A 17,925-nucleotide genomic window follows, 5' to 3' on the forward strand; every position below is an offset into this window, starting at 1 on the left:
AGGATGACTTTCATTAAGGTGGCAGGTGCTAATAGAAAAAGCGGAAGAGCAGGCTTGCATTGCTTTGATTCATTGTTTTTTTTTTTTTTTTTAGATGGCTAATATGTTACATAATACATAAGGAACATAAGAAAAGAACCTTGTCTCCTCACACACCTTCTTCCCTGACCAATCATAAGCAACCATGTCACTTTGGTTTACACAAAACTTAACATGAAGTGCTCATCATTGGTGCAGAGGCATCGATGGGAGAGTCATTTTTATTCAAGCTCCCATTATCATCATCTCCCTCAACACCAGCAGCTGATGCTGGTTGGTTTGGTGACTGCTGAGCTTTAACTTTGAATACATCCCACTTCTCAGAAAGCAGGCCTTTGTTGAAAAGCAGAGAAGACAGGTAGGAGAACAACAAGATGGCAGCAAAGGCACACAGCATGCACATGGTATTGACTGGAGCACACTGGACATAAACACCATCCTCATGAGTGCATCCTGGGAAGTGGATGACGGCTGGCAGTCCGATCAAGGACTCTCCACACAACAGTCTCAACAAAATTCCCACCAGCCAGCCCATAATAGCTCCATACACATTAGAGATGTTGAAGAAGAGGACACACACCAGTTGAGGAAAGATAAAGATGTACATAATCACTGAACCAAGAAACCAGAACACCAGAATACTATTTTGGAAAATGGTGAGTGTTGTACCGATCAGGCCCAGTACTACCATTGTGACACGGATCACCCACTGGATCTCTCTCTCTGAAGCCTAGAGGGAGGAGACACATAGGGAAGAAAACATGGTGAGATGATCAAGTCCCTCTGCTGATTTCTCTCTACCACCTCTCCTGTCCCTCCTCTTTTCTCTGTTCTTTTCTTCACTATCTCACTTTATTTTGTTCTTTCCCCTCTTTCCTTTTTCTTTTTTGTTCTTACCCCTGCTTTCATCAACCACCCAAGTGTTTTTTGACTACACTTAAAATAAAACTGAAATATCGTCTAGTATTGACCCTTTGCAGACACGTCACAATTATCACGTGACATGGGAGGCGGCGCCATGATGGACGGCAGAAGAACAGTGGACGTCAATTTAAGACAAGGAGGCGCATTGTAATTTGTGACATTCCGTGGTTGTAGATAGTTTTTAATTTACTTTTATGGTGGTAAGATGGTGATTTCCGTGCAGTGTGCCAACAGGCAAGGCTGTAAGCCTAATCTAGCTTTTTACAGGATACCTTTTGATGCGGACAGAAAACAGCGATGGGTAGCTGCTATCAATCATAAGGACTGGCAGCCGTCCAAATACTCCCGGATCTGCAGCGAACATTTTTTACAAGGTCAGTTTCATATTAAAACGTTATCAGACGTTAGCAGCAGTTAAGCCATTGCTGTACTGGACCACTGTGGTGAAGGAGCAGAGCCAGAAGGCAAGGCTCTCAATTTAGCAGTCAATCTTTGTTCCAGTCCTCACCTACGGTCACAAGCTCTGGGTAGTGAGGGCTGGGTGCACCCTTAGGGATAGGGTGAGGAACTCCAACATAAACAAGGTGCTTGGAGTAGAGCCACTGCTCCCTTACATTGACAGGAGCCAGCTGAGGTTCGGGCATTTTGTCAGGATGCCTCAAGGCTACCTCCTGGTGAGGTGCTCTGGGTATGACCACCTCAGAAGAGGCCCCAGGGCAGACCCAGGACATGCTTGAGCGACTAAGTCTCCTGGCTGGCCTGGTAATGTCTAGGGATCCCCCAGGAGGTGCTGGTGGATGTGGCCACGGAAAAGATTATCTGGGCTGACCTCCTCAGCCTGCTCCCACCGCAACCTGGTTCCGGATAAGCAGGTGAAAATGGATGGATGGATATTTGTATCAGAAACAATCTGCAATATTGTACATGAGTATTTTGTATTAAGTATTTAAGTATTATGTTATTTTTGCAATTCATTCATTATTTTAGATTTGTAGCGTGTAGACTTTTGCACCTTCCTCAGATGAACTGTATTTGTCTTCCATTTTTCTCTGTTCCAGCTGGGATTTTGGGGGAGTTTTTTCATGCCTGCTATGAGGATTAACTCATAAGTTGTCTTGTTTGTTGTAAAATTGTGGGCATGTAAAGCCCTTTGAGACTGTAAACAGTGATATTGGGTTTAAATAAACTTGAACTTGAATTTTTTCACACCTGGGTCCTCAGGATGGTCTTGTAGATGTTAGAGATGAATATGGAGGTTGCAGACAGCAAAACAGAGTCAGTTGATGACATTACAGCAGCAGCCACTGCTCCAATACCAATAATCGAGATGTAGGATGGAGTAAGATGCTGCAGGACAAGGGGCAATGCTAGAGCTGCCTCCCCACGCTCAAATGGAGATGGAGAACCATAAGAAGTCAGGTTCCAGTCTAAGGCAAGAGCAGAAAAGATAAAAATATTGGCACATACAGAAGAGGAAGTGTAAGAGACAATTTTAAAAAAGTGTAGAAGGTGATGAAATTGCCTGTTTAACCAGTTTGCCAAATTTACTTATAATTCCAACTTCCTATTCTGGATTCAGTTGCCGTACCAGTCTCCTGTTACATCAATGCCAGGGGAAAATGCCAGTGGAAATTAATCAATCCCATATCACCTCAACCGGGGTACTAAACAGGAGTGCCCCTTGTCTCCCCATCGCTTCACTATTGCTATTGAACTTAAAGCCTATAGACCGAGGTCTGGCTTCTAATGTTCTAACCTGTTGTTCCGCACACTTGTTACTAGTGTGTTGACATTGTTGTTGATGTGGATGTTGATGTCTGACTGCTGCCACTAATGTACTTCTTTATTTATTTTTAATTTACATTAATGGGATAGGCTGTAGAACTGAATTGCCCTTTGGGACTAGTAAAGTATTCTGAACTGAATTTGACTGCGTGATGAGGGAGGTTTTGAAGGAATCACTCAGTTGAACACAATTCACAAATTATCCCTGTATGCTGATGACTTCCTCTTGTACTTTTCCAATTGAATTTCATCTATTCAAGATATTCTAGACATTCAGCATTTAGTTTTACAGACTCCTATTTTAGATAAACATACCTGTGGAGGCAGCTGCTGCCCCAATCAGAATAGGGGGAACTGAAAGTAAAATGATAGCAGCAGCAGCAATAAAGCAGGTTATCTTGGCTGTAGCTGAGGAAGATGCAGACAAAGTCCTCTGGTGGAACCCTTGGGTGCCCAGGTTACCCAAACACTGCAAAACAGGCATATTATATCATATCATATCATATCATATCATATCAAGTCAGAACACATTAAAGCAAAGTCAAAGCATATGCAATGTTCTCTGTGCACTTATTATGATCAGTGGTCTTTGTTTCCCAACTTAAAGATCAGGCTTGCAATGAATGCACAGACAGATACTTTAACTAGATTCCACAAAGCACAAGATTTGGGAAACATAGGGAACACAAGGAAATTTTACTTTGCCTCATAAAATCAAATTTAATCTGTAGATCACAAATAACACACATGGAGATTACACATAAATTGAATGACCCTGGATGAGGCTTGGAATTGTTGATTGCGGCTAGACATGAATGTAGAGTCCGTCATAAATAACAACCTTGATCCTTGATAGTTTCCATGATATTTAAGCTTACCAAAAGGAAGAAATTGTCAGTCCACACCCAGGCTCTTTCTGACTCCAATGTGCCAATCCAGGGGGCCTGGAAGGTGTTGTTTCGGGCTGTCTGAGTGATGTCCAAAGTGCAGTTCATCAGGGCAAAGGGAACACAGACCCACTACAGAGAGATATGGAATGTCTGACTCACCAACCAAAGTTTCAAAGATTTGAATGAGATTCTTTAAGCAGATTTGATTTGCTCTCTGCTTTTACAGCCCAAACTGGAATAAAGATGTCAACAAATGTAATACAGCATGTATTTCCCTTGAAATATTGCCTTATTTCACGTGTGTAGTGTACTCAGTGTCATACCCAAGTAAAGATTTCTGAAACATAATAAGCTGTTTCTATTATGATAAGGAGATTGGTCAGTTAGGTTAAGGTCAAGTCAGGTTTATTGTTCTGATAAGTTGTTGTTATGTGCCTATATAAGGGTGTTGGAACACGTAATGACTTGTTCAGAAAATAGCCAGGAGAAGCTACGATAATTTGTTCCACCATGTTGCTCTAAAAGAAAGCAGAAAAAGCTCTCATTGCACAGAAAAACACCGTATTGTACTCTCTGCGTTTACAGGAATTCTTTCTGCTCTCTGTCCCAAATGTCCGGACTGAAATTGGGAAGAGGGCTTTCAGTTATTCTGCTCCCTTGACGTGGAATTTGTTGCAGAGTGAACTAAAACTAAAGGACTTGGTGTCAGTGAATGTTTTTAAATCAATAATGAGAGACCGTGAATAGAGGTTGATTGAATGTCGTTTTTAGCACATCAGTGTTTATATTAGTCTCCCAGAAAGCTCTGTTTTATTTCTCTTTTGACTTGGTTGTATTGTACTGTTGTGTCATTGTTTTGTTTTTATTGTAGTGATTTTCTCTTGTGATTTTAACTCTTTCTGTCGTGTCTCTGTCTGTAACTTTGTGTTTTTGCTGCTGACTGTCTTGGCCAGGTCTCTCTTGAAAAAGAGATTTTTAATCTCAATGGGACTTACCTGGTTAAATAAAGGTTAATAAGGACATTGTTTCCAGTTCCATTATAAAAGAAAATACACAACAAAACAATTAATCTGCTTTTGTTTAAGTTTTGACATTAACAATTGTAATTAAATTGAATATAGCCTTAAGCAGCAATTCCAGGATTCAAGCCGCCATGGACCAATAGAGGTTTCAACAGTTATTTGAAAATATCCACCAAGTTTGGTGATGTTTGGACAAACTATGTTGACTTATGGCCAAATTTGTACCAGGCCGTGTTTGGAACTGGTGGCGCCGACTGTTCAGTGATGTCACATTAGTTTTACTCATGTAGTTCAATATTGATATGAAACATACCGTGCAAGTTGTGTACTGATTGGACAAAGAATTAAATTTTTGATTCAAAGTCTGATTTTTTTTTAATTCCATGTACATTTTCTGCCTCTGCAGCGTCTCATTGGTCGATTTGAATGAAACTCTCAGGGTATGTTTCAGGTACATATACGGACTTAACCTCAATGTTTTGCAATGATCAGCCCAATGGTTGTTGACTATGGTCTATGTCCCAAGCCATGCCCTTTTGAACTTTGCTCAAGATCTTGAACTAAGTAAGATATCAACAAGCTTCATGCAACTTATTATTATTATTATTATTGTTGATTATACTGATATCATCTATATGACTGCATCAAAAACTGATCTCCAACCTCTTAATGTTGCTTACAATAAACTATGTAGATTTATATAAGGATGTTCTTTTTTCACACACCATTGTTTATTATATAATACACTTGGGTGGCTTTCTTTAGAGAATAGAAGACAATTTCTGGTTTCAGTTTCTCTTTAAATGCATTCATTTTAATTTTCCTTACTGTTTGAAACAATTTTTTGTTCCATATGTCTGTAGTTAACATTAAAAAGCTCAGATCAGTGTCTTTATGCCGTCCCATTTGTCGAGAAAAAAACTGGCAAGAAAGCCTTCAAGTATCTGGCCCCCGCTACTTGGAAAACTCTACCTCTCAATATTCGTGTGGTGTTTCCACTCCATATATTCAAAAATGTGTTATTTACTTATGTACAACCTGTTCTGAACCAATGCCTCTGATTATAATTTAATTGTTACTCCCCAATCCTCATTCGATGTTTGTTATTGCACTTTTTATTTAATCATATCATTTAATTGGTTTAGGATAATCTAATCTGGTCTAATTTCTTTATTTTTATTTTTCCCTGATTTTATTTTCTTTGTTGAGGTTTTAGTTAAGTGTTGTCTTTGTCTTGTTTGTTACTTTTTATTTTATTTTGTCTTTCTGTTCTTTGGATTGTGCTGCTTGTTACTGTTTCTTGCTTTTGTGTGGGACCCCCTTGGAAGCAAGATGCTGCATCTCAAGGGGTTATCCCATGGTAAATAAAGAATTGTTACAACTTTTGATAACCTTGGTCCAATCATGATTCACAAATCATGGTAGCCAAAATTGGTAGCAATCGCACCTATGGTTTAGGAGGGGATGCCAAGGTTCTTCTGGTAAAATTGTAGAGTGAGCATAGATGTATATCTCTACCAAAGTTTGTGTAAGTCAGACATAAAATGTAGGAGTTATGACTTTTCAAAGTTCAAAATTGTGACCTCTAATTAATCTTGGGCAGCACTTGTATGGGCAAAGTGTCTCTTTCATTTACCATCTCAAAGGATTTTGAGAAAACATTTCTGAAGAAAAAGAAGACAACAAAGAAGAAGAAGAAGGAAAAGAGGAAGAAGATATTAATAAAACATAAACCAGCGCAAACTCATAAAAATGACCATGTCTGTATGTTGTAGTGAAGAGGTTTGTTGTCTGCCATGTACTCTTATCAAAGTCTGCTTGGGTGAGTAGTTTCATTTGACAAATTTTTGCTGAGCTCCCAGAGGGCTTTTTTCAACCAGCTAAAGTACTGCCCCTGGAACACTTGGGGGTGAGGTATCTTTGGTCAAGGTAGCTTGGGCCATATAGTGGCAGGACAATTCCCCTAACCAAGATATCCTCACTAAAAAGTATTAAACCTTACACCGGGATGTAAGCAAACTCACCAAGCTTACAAAAATGAGAATGAGCTGTATGATGTCTGTGTAGGCCACAGAGTAGAGACCTCCCAGCAGTGTATAGATAATGGCCACTGCAGCAGAGATCCAGACGCTTACAGTGTAGGACAAATCCAGGATCACACTCATGGTAACACCTAAGACACAAACACATTTACAATCATGACTGTGATCAGCAAAACCCAAAAAGTAACAGTAAAACCCAAACAGAGTGGCCAGTGGTAAAAAAAACCTTTGTGCTGCTTTACTGAATCACCAGCTTACTGTTTTTATATGTCAGCAGTCCGGAGGCCTGTACCATAAAGCTGGATTTCGGCTTAGCGAGGTAACTTAAAGGTTAACCCTGGGTTTTCTGTACCACGAAGGTGGTTTACTTTTTATCGGGGTACGTTGCCATGGTAACACACGCTGAGCACCTAACCTGCTCCAGAGCAGGTTAAGTTCAGGATAAGAGCCCAGCAGGTATAAAAGCCCCACCTACTGACCAATCAATTCTCTTGGAAAATGGCCTGCCCATTTGATGAGAACCCAGTGGATCAAGGTGCACAACTTGTGCACCTTTTTCCAAGTTAGGCTGAGTATTGTTTCCCTTTCCCTTTCTTCTTATAAAATTAATAAATTTTACTTAGACTTCTTATTTGAATTCTGCTTGTTTTTCTCTCACTCTTCTTCTTGAAGAGAAGAAGAAGGAATTCTTCTTGTTTTTTTCACTCATGACTCTACACTGTCCAACCAAAAATTGATCTTGTAGACTGATGTAGTGATTTTTTTTAAATATTTTTGAAACTAAATGAGGGGAATTTAATTCAGAGGGTTAAATAAAAGCCTGATAAAATACACACCAGCCTCTGGGCCCCTTTAGGTTACCACTAGTTTGCTCATATTTAGTATGGATACTAAATATGAGCAAACTTGTGGGTGTCTGCCCTGGAAAGTCCACATGAGAGTTGATGCCAAATGTTTTACAGTCTTTAAGGGACAGTGAAATAATATTTCAACCAGCAGAATAAACATGAGGCATCATATGGTTTATAAAATGAAATATCAAAATCAGTTGAATAAAAGCGACGATTCTGACAAAACTCAAACTGAGGGCAGACCTCCATCAAGGGTCGACCCTCATTGTTAGAGAGGGCCAGTTCCTCTGCAGGAGTGTATGGCTGAGTGGGAGACACATTCATTTACTGAACACACAAATGTTACTGTAGTCAGATCTACTCGTGCTGTCATGGTGGGGAGGTAATATTATAATCCCACTAATTTACGCATTGACACAGTCGGCGATTTTTTGCTAGCATTCCTTGCAGCTCTTGGCAGCTGCAACTGTGTTGCTTTTTGCCTGGATGATGGATTTATATTCCTTGTATTTATTTCAGATTATTGTCTGCTCCTCTGTTGTAAAGTATGTAGCTTGGGTGGATTTTTCCATGTCTGCGACTGGTTGTATGCAGCAAACACCGCACACAGATCTAGATTGGAAAACCCTGGGTTCAACTAGCGAGTTGATAACCGGCTTCATGGTACAGAAAATCTGGATTGTGGATGTCTGGTTAAGTGAAGCCAGATAACTAAGAGAAACCCTGGGTATGTTAATCCAGCTTTATAGTACAGCCCCCAGGTTCCACACTGCTTTAACTGGTGAGGTAATCAAAGAGCCCAAGTATGTAGCATGAGACAGAGATAGCTATAACATTACCAAGCAGCTGGAATCAGTGGTAAATGTTGAACTGTGATAAAGTGCTGTTCTGTGACTCACATAAAAGACACAAGAGATTTAGCAGAGGTTTTAAGTCATGCTCTGTCTTTTCTCGAAAAGTGAGACAACATTAAGAGTATATCATTTATATCATGTCAGGAATGTCCTGCTGCACTGGCCTCCAAAGGCTCAAACTTTCAGGCATGTTGCACCAACTAGCAAACTTCCTGCTGTGCTGGCACAGTGCTAAAATGAAGTGTGGAGATATGCAAGACTACACAACAACACTTCCAAACCATAATTAATTTTAAAAAATCGCCTGTCAACTCAAACAGTTAACAGGAGTGATCATAAAAAATTTGTCAGTGGATACAGTTCTTGCCCTCAATGGATTCTGAATCTTCATTGTTGCTGAATTGTTAACATAATATCTAGTGTTATAAGCCACGTATGTGATAGGTCTCCTAACAGCCATCCCTCCAGAGGAATGGCAGAACTGATGTTCTACTGAGAGTACATATGGTCCTCAGGGCTCTCATCACAGTTACTTAATTTTGTAGCATATCTGCACATCTCGACTTGTGCTACTTCATTTAAAGAAACCTCCCATATCGGTGTGCCACTCCTCCCAGCTTTGTGCCAATCCAAGCCATCAAAGTACTGCATGAATGAACAAAGCATGTTTCCAGGTCACCAAAATTCCAGTTGTTCATAGCGCTGCTTTCAACTGTCTTTCCTTACCCACCAAAAAAGGGCCCTGAAACTGTATCTTTGTTTTGTTGCACCATGGAGAGTTAAAGCGACGTGGAAGTTTGACACATTTGCCTGTATATGTTCTTGAGCCCAATGTAATTTTATATTCTGATACATAGAACACAAATCTTGGTTAGACTTCATTTTCATAACATAGTTCACTGAATAAGAAAGTGGATCTGGTGATGTGGTGAACCAAGAATGTAAAGTCCACTGAACTCCCTGTTGACAGTTTACAGCTGCTGCAACAGGCTGCTGGGCCCAAACGTCAGTAATCACAGTCAGGGTTTGTTTTAGGTAGTGATATAATAACACACACACTATTTGTCTGTACTGCTCACTTACCTAAAGCAAGAAGTGTCGATCCCATCCAAACAACTTCAGTTACAACTGCAGCCAGTGACAGAAGAACTACTGATGCATTTCCATACTTTATCTGGAAAGGATCCAGCATGGTCACATATTTTCTGTCCCTCATAGGCTTGGCGAGAAAAAGGCCACCTTAAAATATAAACAGATTTGCATTTTATTAACAAGACAGTTAAACAACAATGTTTCTGAGAGATTTTTTAAAGGTAGTTTTGGTGGTGCCTAGACTTGGTGAAATAAACCTCATCAAGCATCATTGTTTATTCCAGTGTTATAATGTGTTATAAATAATGACATTGCAGGCAATCTATAAAAGTCAATGAGTTGATGATGGTTTTCAGTAGAGGTGCATGATATTGACAAAGTTTCATGTTGATTGATATTTCCTTGGCAAAAGTGATTTAGATATTCACAAACCCATGGGAAAATGCTTTATCTCTAATAGCTAAAAATGTATATTCAGTATCGCAACAAGTTGTGTCAACAGAACATAGAATATGTCATACAGGACAGCTTCAAAAATATAACTACAGCATAAGAATTGACTCAGAATAAATCTGTGCATTTCAAAATACACATGATAGACTGTATGAGTGAGACAGTCTTGGAATTGCTATAAGGTTTATTTATTTATTTTTTTTTCATTTTGATGAAGCTAGACTAATGACTCCAATAGAATTTAAGTCTTCAAGTTATCTGATTCTGATGTTGAATGAGTCTCTGTTGGAACTCTGTTTCATTCCTAAATCACACATCCTCACCCTGTCTACTGTGCAGTATGTTTTGTGGGCTATTATTGTTGTGACTGGTGCAGCTGGTGCTGTTTCTGTTTACATGGTGTTTCTTTTACTGCAACTGTGGAGTCATTTATGTGTGCAGCGTTGAGTCCAAGACAAATTTCCCCATGGGGGCAATAAAATATATCGTATTGTGTTGTCTTGTATTGTATTGTATTGTATTTCATTGTATTGTATTATATTGTATTCCCCTGTGGAGAGTAGAAATTGTGTCCTAAGTTCAAATGAGTGGCAGATTTTAAAACATCTCCATTTTTCTTGAAGAGTAATGAAACCTCAAACTCAATCCTCAGTGGAGCCTGACCTCTAGCAGCTTGTCCTAAATGTGTGTCTAAATGTGTCCCAGCAGCTCATCACAACAGCTGACGCTACCTACACTGTGTAGACTATCTAAAGCCAGTGTAGCTGCTTTGAGTTTGTTTTAAAGTACTGAAACAATAGGAAGCCATTATAGATTATTCAATTTTGAAAGATTTACGCATGAGACATTTGGAGTAGTTCTGTCACACACTCACATTTATTCTAGTTCCTTCCTTTTCTTCGTCTCCCTTGAGTGTCAGAGGACTGTTGTCGATTGTAGGCAATGGAACATTATTTCTTTTGTACCTCAGCTGCTACTCAGCTAGGAGACATATGGATTGTGGACTTGATGCCTACAGCTGTGAGTATGATGCAATATTACATTTCCTCTCATATTGACAAACTTACCAAGAATAAAACTGGTCATATATGTTAAAGGGTAGCTTACAGCCCAGATGAGGCCCACAGAGGGAGTGTATACTGCCTCTGTTAATGCAGTAATGTAGCCGCCTCCAATCCAGGATGCTGAGGGATGAACACACACACACACACACATATTTTAGGCGAGACAATTTGCAACTTACCTCAGTGAAGTCAACCACCAGGAGAGGCGCGGCTAGCCGGCAAGTTAGCAGGTACACCTCCCAGAGCCAGCAGCACAGAAAAAAATGGCAACTTCCCCCTGAGCCACCGGCCAGAAAGGAGAGTACAACGACTGAAGCTGGGCAAGATCAAATCCGGGGGACACCAGTAACCCAAAAACAACAACCAGGGCTTCCCACTCAGGTAGGCAACAGGTAGCAAGCACAACAACAGCACAAGCAGCGTGAACGAGATTGTCCCTCAAGAGACAGTGTGAGCTGTGCCACTGCAGCCACTGTCCCTGAATGTGTGTGGCCACAACATTGTAGATTTCGGGGAGACAGATGTCAGCAAAACGATGACTGGGCAGTGAGCAGCGGAGCTCCATAAACTTTATCAGGCTTCAAAAGCCCATGTCCTACACAATGGAGAAAGGCTGGTCATCTAACACGATGAACTCCATCACCTTCTTATTGATACCTTCAGCTTTGGTGCTGACCTAGGGGATTTTTTTTTTTTTCTTTCACAAATGCTGTAGTTATCGAGGTCTGAGTCTTGCTTGTGGTGGTTTGTGCATTTTTGGTTTGCAGTTCACTTCTCCGTTATTTTTCAGCTTTCCGGTAATTGTTGTATACTTCTTCATGTCTACTTTTAAAATAGTTTTGATTTGATGTGTTAAAATTGGTTAGAGTACCTCCTCCTGAAATGTCAGTGGAACATGTCTTACAAACAGCATATCGCTGATCTTCCTCCAAGACTGTGAAATACTCCCACACAGACATTTTCTTTCAAAAACAAACCACGTCAAAGTGTCTTCTCCAAACCTGCAGCTAGGTAGGCTACATTACATAACCAGCACAATATTTAGCTAGCATAAAATTGATGTGACACAACAGATAAACATTGGCCACTGCCATTGGTGAATTACATCTTATTTGCTGATAGGCTGATGGTAGTCAAGAAGGCGAATGTTGGCTGATACTGGCAAATAATTTTGGCCAGTATTTGGCCAATAAATCAGTGCATCCTTAACCCTTGTGTGACCCCTGGACGTTTTTGTCCATTTTCAAAATTCAAAACTCCCTCACAGACAGTCACCATCCTGTTGTTGCTGTTTCTATAGCGGGCAAAACCACTAAAAGAGGTGAAAGAGGTGTACCTTAGAAATAAAATCAAAATGAGAGTTCAGCATAAGAAAAATATTATATTTGATTTACAACAATAAACACAGTAAATTTTGAACAATAACAGTACAGTAGATAGTACAATAACAATAGAATAATACCAAAACAGTGTGGCATAACTATGGTGAGAGGGATAGGGAGGAATAAAAGTGGGGAGGAGAGAAGAACAGGGGTGGTTCAAGCAGCAGTATATTGCCTGAATACATCTCTTGCAAACAAACTTCTTGCCTCAGGAGTGCCCATTTCGGCTTTTTTCTCTCTGCCATTTCTCTCTGTCTGATTTTACTCATATGGAGTTACACTAAGTCACTTTTGACATGGATTTCAAGATTTTAACCACCAAGTCAACCAAACACTTGCAGAACTTCATGTGATAGGACAGACAAGACAGTCCAATCAAATCAAGGCTGTCTCTCATTTGCCAATCATCAATCATTTTCCCCTGGTAACCTGCCGGCAACATCCGGTGTTTTCAAAACAAAGGTATATGTTGTTTAGCCGAAAAGAAGCCGAAAAGGCGATTTTCAGAGGACTATGGGCACTCCTGAGGCCAGAGTTAAAGTTTTGGAGTACCTGAAGAAAGCTAAAGAGTCAGAAAAACAAAAAGAAGAATCAGAAAGTGAATCAGAGGGGGAGAATGAAGAGGACTACAGCTGCTGCTGTGGTACAGGCCACACTGTTTTTGGTATTATTCTACTGTTATTGTACTATCTGCTATACTGTTATTGTTCAAAAATTAATGTGTTTATTGTTGTTAATCAAATATAATATTTTTCTCATGCTGAACTCTCATTTTGATTTTATTTCTAAGGTACACCTCTTTCACCTCTTTTAGTGGTTTTGCCCTCTATAGAAACAGCACCCAGAGGTGTTCAAAATGGCCTAGAAGGGGTTAAAATCTTGAAATCCATGTTAAAAATGATTTAGTGTAACTCCATATGAGTCACCTCAAAGATTTTGAGGATAATAAGTACAAATAGCAACAATAATAAAGGGATAAATGACAGGTGGACATTTTTGTCCACGAAGGGTCATGGATGTGATAAAAATGCATTACAGGGCCAAATAATGGATTTTCATGCTGAAATTTGAGATTTTCAAATTTAACCCAAAATTACCCCCCCTTGCCAAAAATCACCCCCCTGTGACCTTTTGGTGGTCACTTTCTAGAAAATGGACATTTTTGTCCACTTGAAGGGTCATGGATGTGATAAAAATGAATTACAGGGTCAAATAATGGATTTTCATGCTGAAATTCGGGATTTTCAAATTTAACCCCAAATTACCCCCCCTTGCCAAAAATCACCCCTCTGTGACCTTTTGGTGGTCACGTTCTAGAAAATGGACATTTTTGTCCACTTAAGGGTCATGGGTGTGATAAAAATGAATTACAGGGTCAAATAATGGATTTTCATGCTGAAATTTGAGATTTTCAAATTTAACCCAAAATTACCCCCCCTTGCCAAAAATCACCCCCCTGTGACCTTTTGGTGGTCACTTTCTAGAAAATGGACATTTTTGTCCACTTGAAGGGTCATGGGTGTAACCTTTTTGAAGGGTCATTCAAGGGTTAATAAATATTCTAATTTAAAGCACTTAACCACACTATGATTTTCAGTACAAATTTGTCACCCTGCTAGTGTCTTGCTCTACCAGCTGAAGGAAGTCCTAAGTAAAAGTACAAAATGTGTTTTTAAACAACAGAAGCATTCAAACATAGCTCTCATTTAACTCACCTGTCATGGTGAAGAGTCCCACCACCCAGTTGATGTCTCGGTTTGCTAGAAGGATTGTTTCCATTTTGTTCCCTTGGCTCCTCTTCTTCTTTTTTTTTGCTTTAAAAGAAGCCCAGATGCCAATACCGAGGACCAGCAGGTAGAAAAACACCATCGATATCACTCCTGGGATGTTGAGAGCCATGGTGGACCAACTGTTGGTTGATTGACTTGACTGGTAGCTGATGTTTTACTGACTGAGCATCTGACTACTGACTGCAGCACACAAGAATGAAAGTGAAGGAGGAGCACAATGCAGATGGAGAGCAAGAAAAACAGGCCTTCCTACAAATTAGGGATGAGCGAGTGTTCTGTCCTCAATGCGTCCCATGCATGTATTGACAGGCAGCTAAACGCTCCACTCCAAACAAGACTCTGGGTATCATTTTTGCCAGGTTTATTGCTGGAGTAAAGTGTGAAACTAAAAGGAAAATAAACAAATAATGAATAGTAAATTTCTGCAGATACATAAATCACCAAATAAATTATTACACATCATGTTTATGTACTATATCAACCCAAAAAACTAGCATGTCTAACACAGGATGCTAGAAAGAAATAGTCATGTCCAATAAACATACAATATATAGTTTGCCACTTATACATCAACACATGACAGTAAAATTCACATAAATGTATTAATACATACCGACGATGCAACTCAAAACAAGCTGTATGCTGGAGTGGCTGATTATCACTGGAAGCTGGCAAAATTTACTCTCTATTCAGGAAGTGAGAAAGCAAGTAACAAAGTTTTTATTCAACATTGACAAAACACTAGCCGCAAAACTAGAATCGGCCAGTAGGTGGTTTTACTATTCCCACAATGAAATAAATGAAATTAAATACAATTTATTTATTTTTTTTTAACTGACACTTTGAATCTTATGAACTAAACAGTACACTCCCCGTCCGGCGTTAACTGACACCACTCTCTTACAAAGCAATAAACAATATTTATATCAACCTTTATGACTCTGGAGGAACAAGAAGCGCTATCTGTGAGATAGGCCTAGTAAAGAGCTTGGTTTCATGTGGCCCAGCCACCTTTACCTCCACAGTCCGCACTCTACCATCGGTGCTGGGAAACACCTTGGTCCAAGCGGCCACTCATTTCTTGGAGACTGAATGTCTTTCAGAACAACCACAGTCCCTGGGTTCACATTTGGATGACTGGACTGCCATTTGCGGCGGGTTTGGAGTGTTGAGAGAAACTGACATCTCCACTTGTCCCAGAAAACATTTGCAAGATGCTGGACTTGACGCCACTGGTGCCTATAGAGATCAGAGACAACAAAGTCGCCAGCTGGAGCTGAGAGAGTTAACTTTCTGTGTGAGGACAGCAGGGGACAATATGAATGGGTCAGTAGGATCCTTCGACACTGGAATGAGGGGGCGTGCAATTATAATAGTTGACACCTCAGCCATGAAGGTGACATGACCTTCATGAGTGAGTTTCGTGATTTTGAGCTTAAAGAACATGGTGTCAAGAATTCTCCTAGCCAAGCCCACCATCCTCTCCCATGCACCACCAAAATCAGAGGCGTGTGGGGGATTGAAAGTCCATGAACATCCCTGTCCTGATAGGTAAGTTTTGACTGCTGTATTGTTTATATTTGAGAGTATCTGGAGTTCTTTACAAGCACCAATAAAATTAGTGCCACGATCTGAGTGGATGCTCTTCACTGGACCCCGGATAGCCAAGAACCGTCTGAGTGAGTTAATGAAACTTGATGTGTCAAGAGATTCAATTACCTCGATATGAACTGCCCTCATGCTCAAACACGTGAAGAGGACAGCCCACCTTTTGTTTTGGATAATGCCTCCCCTTGCGTGTTGTGCAGAGACACTCCAGGGGCTGAACACATCTAAGCCCACATTTGTGAATGGGGGTTCAGTAGAGAGACGTTGTGCTGGGAGATCGGCCATATTTTGAACACTGAGGGGGGCTCTCAACCTTCTATATCTTACACAGTGGTGGATAACACTGCTCACTTTCTTTTTTCCACCAACAATCCACCAACCAGCTGTCCGAACAGCTCCCTCTGTGAAGAGCCGACCTTGATGGCGTGTCTGTTCATGGTAATGTTTTACAATGAGGCCTGCAATGTGATGTTGGCCGGGAACAATGAGTGGGCTCTTTTCTGCTTGACTTTGATTTGCCTTGTTGATGCGTCTGCCCACTCTAAGCAGACCTCAACTGTCTAAGAAGGGGTCCAGATTTTTGATTGGACTGCCTTTAGGAATTTCCTGTTGTTCGTTAATGCACTTGATCTCTCCGGCGTACACTTCCTCTTGTACTGATCGGATGACAATGTCTTTAGCTTGTTCAAGCTCTTCCACTGTGACTCCCATTCCACAATAGTGCCAGCCCTTACAAGAACTATCTTTAATAGTGGTTTGCTTAAAGGCGTGAACAACATGCAACAGACGAGCAATGGCACGAAGCAGGGAGCTCCAGTGGGAAAACTTAGTGAATCTCTCTGAAGCAAGTAGTTTCATACTAGCTGTGGTTTTCAGGGCAGAGACCTGTGGTCTGATGTCAGCATCTGAGCTGGGTTCAACAAGGTCATAAGTGTCTTGGATGACGCTTTGATTGTCTTTGAGCAGGAATTTGGGGCCAGTGAACCAGTCGGTGAGCATGAGCTGATGTGCAGGAACAGATCATGTTGCGAGATCCGCTGGGTTCTGGTTGGTAGGCACGTAATGCCATTGACTTGCTTGTGAGGATCTCCTAATCCGAGCCACCTGATTGCTGACATAGACATAAAAGCGTCTGTGTCACGGGGGGGGAAGGTGGAGGACCCAAAAGCAGGAGCCGCAGGCAAAAAATGCTCAATGAAAAAAAACAAGATTTAATCACTACAAAGAACACAAGGAACTAAGGCAGGGAGCAGGAAACAGAATGCAATACAGCACAGAACAGAACAGGACAATACAGCACAATGAACCGACAAAGAACAGAACTCAAACAGGACTTAAATAGACAAGAACTAATCATCAAACAAGACACACCTGGGGAAGGGGCTGGAGCACAAGACAGGAGAACACAGAGGATAGGCTGAGGGAAACACTGGGAGGGATCAGAACAATCAGGGATGATTAACAGACACAGGACAGGTGTGGCACAGGGAGGAGCAAACAAGACACAGGTGAAATCACTGAAAAGAACGAGGCACATGAAACAGAATCAAACAAAACACAAGAAACAAAACCATGACAGAAACACACATGAAACAGAACCAAACAAAACACAAAACCATGACAGAACCCCCCCCTCAAGGGACGGCTCCCGACGTCCCAAAAACTGCATCAGGGGCCCGAGGATGGATGGCCGTCATAAGACGGGGGGAGGAGGAGGCCAAAGCACAGGGCTCAGAGCCAGAGTCAGGTGGAAGGCTGGAGGGCAGGTGACCAAGGGCGGGGCGGTGCTTGGGCGGACGGCCAGGGCGCTGGGAACCAAGGACGGGACGGCACTTGGGCGGACGACCGGGGCGCAGGGAACCAAGGACGGGGTAATGCTCTGGCGGACGGCCAGGGCGCCAAGAACCAGGCACGGGGCGACGCTCGGGCGGACGGCCCTGGCGCCGGGAACCAGGCACAGGGCGGTGCTCGGGCGGACGGCCGGGGCGCCGGGAACCAGGCACGGGGCGGCACTTGGGTGGACGGCCCGGGCACCGGGAACCAGGCACGGGGTGGCGCTCGGGCGGACGGCCAGAGCGCTGGCGGCCAAGGCGGAACCTCCCTGAATGGCGGCAGTGCGGGCGGCACCC

General features: G+C 41.5%; 1 protein-coding gene across 1 annotated transcript; it reads right to left on the minus strand.

Annotated features, from left to right (window-relative positions):
• Window positions 1-208: 208 nt before the first annotated feature.
• LOC115372898 (high-affinity choline transporter 1-like) lies at window positions 209-14,322 on the minus strand. Its single transcript, XM_030071060.1, has 8 exons — window positions 14,114-14,322; window positions 11,020-11,136; window positions 9,491-9,646; window positions 6,685-6,833; window positions 3,627-3,767; window positions 3,064-3,217; window positions 2,173-2,390; window positions 209-769 (listed from the first exon to the last, which is right to left on the minus strand). The coding sequence occupies exons 1-8, from the start codon at window positions 14,295-14,297 to the stop codon at window positions 209-211; spliced, it is 1,680 nt and encodes a 559-aa protein (XP_029926920.1). The 5' UTR covers window positions 14,298-14,322.
• Between the last annotated feature and the right edge of the window lie 3,603 nt (window positions 14,323-17,925).

The sequence above is a fragment of the Myripristis murdjan genome, chromosome 15, assembly GCF_902150065.1.
Source record: "Myripristis murdjan chromosome 15, fMyrMur1.1, whole genome shotgun sequence".
Taxonomy (NCBI): domain Eukaryota; kingdom Metazoa; phylum Chordata; class Actinopteri; order Holocentriformes; family Holocentridae; genus Myripristis; species Myripristis murdjan.

Bases quoted from the DNA above. Each gene is read 5' to 3' on its own strand.
- LOC115372898 (XM_030071060.1), bottom strand. From the start codon at position 14,297: ATGGCTCTCAACATCCCAGGAGTGATATCGATGGTGTTTTTCTACCTG. The intron at 11,137-14,113 runs GTGAGTTAAATG...TTCATCCCTCAG, and splicing joins GGGACTCTTCACCATGACAG to CATCCTGGATTGGAGGCGGC. The intron at 2,391-3,063 runs GTATGTTTATCT...CTCTTGCCTTAG, and splicing joins GGCAGCAGCTGCCTCCACAG to ACTGGAACCTGACTTCTTAT.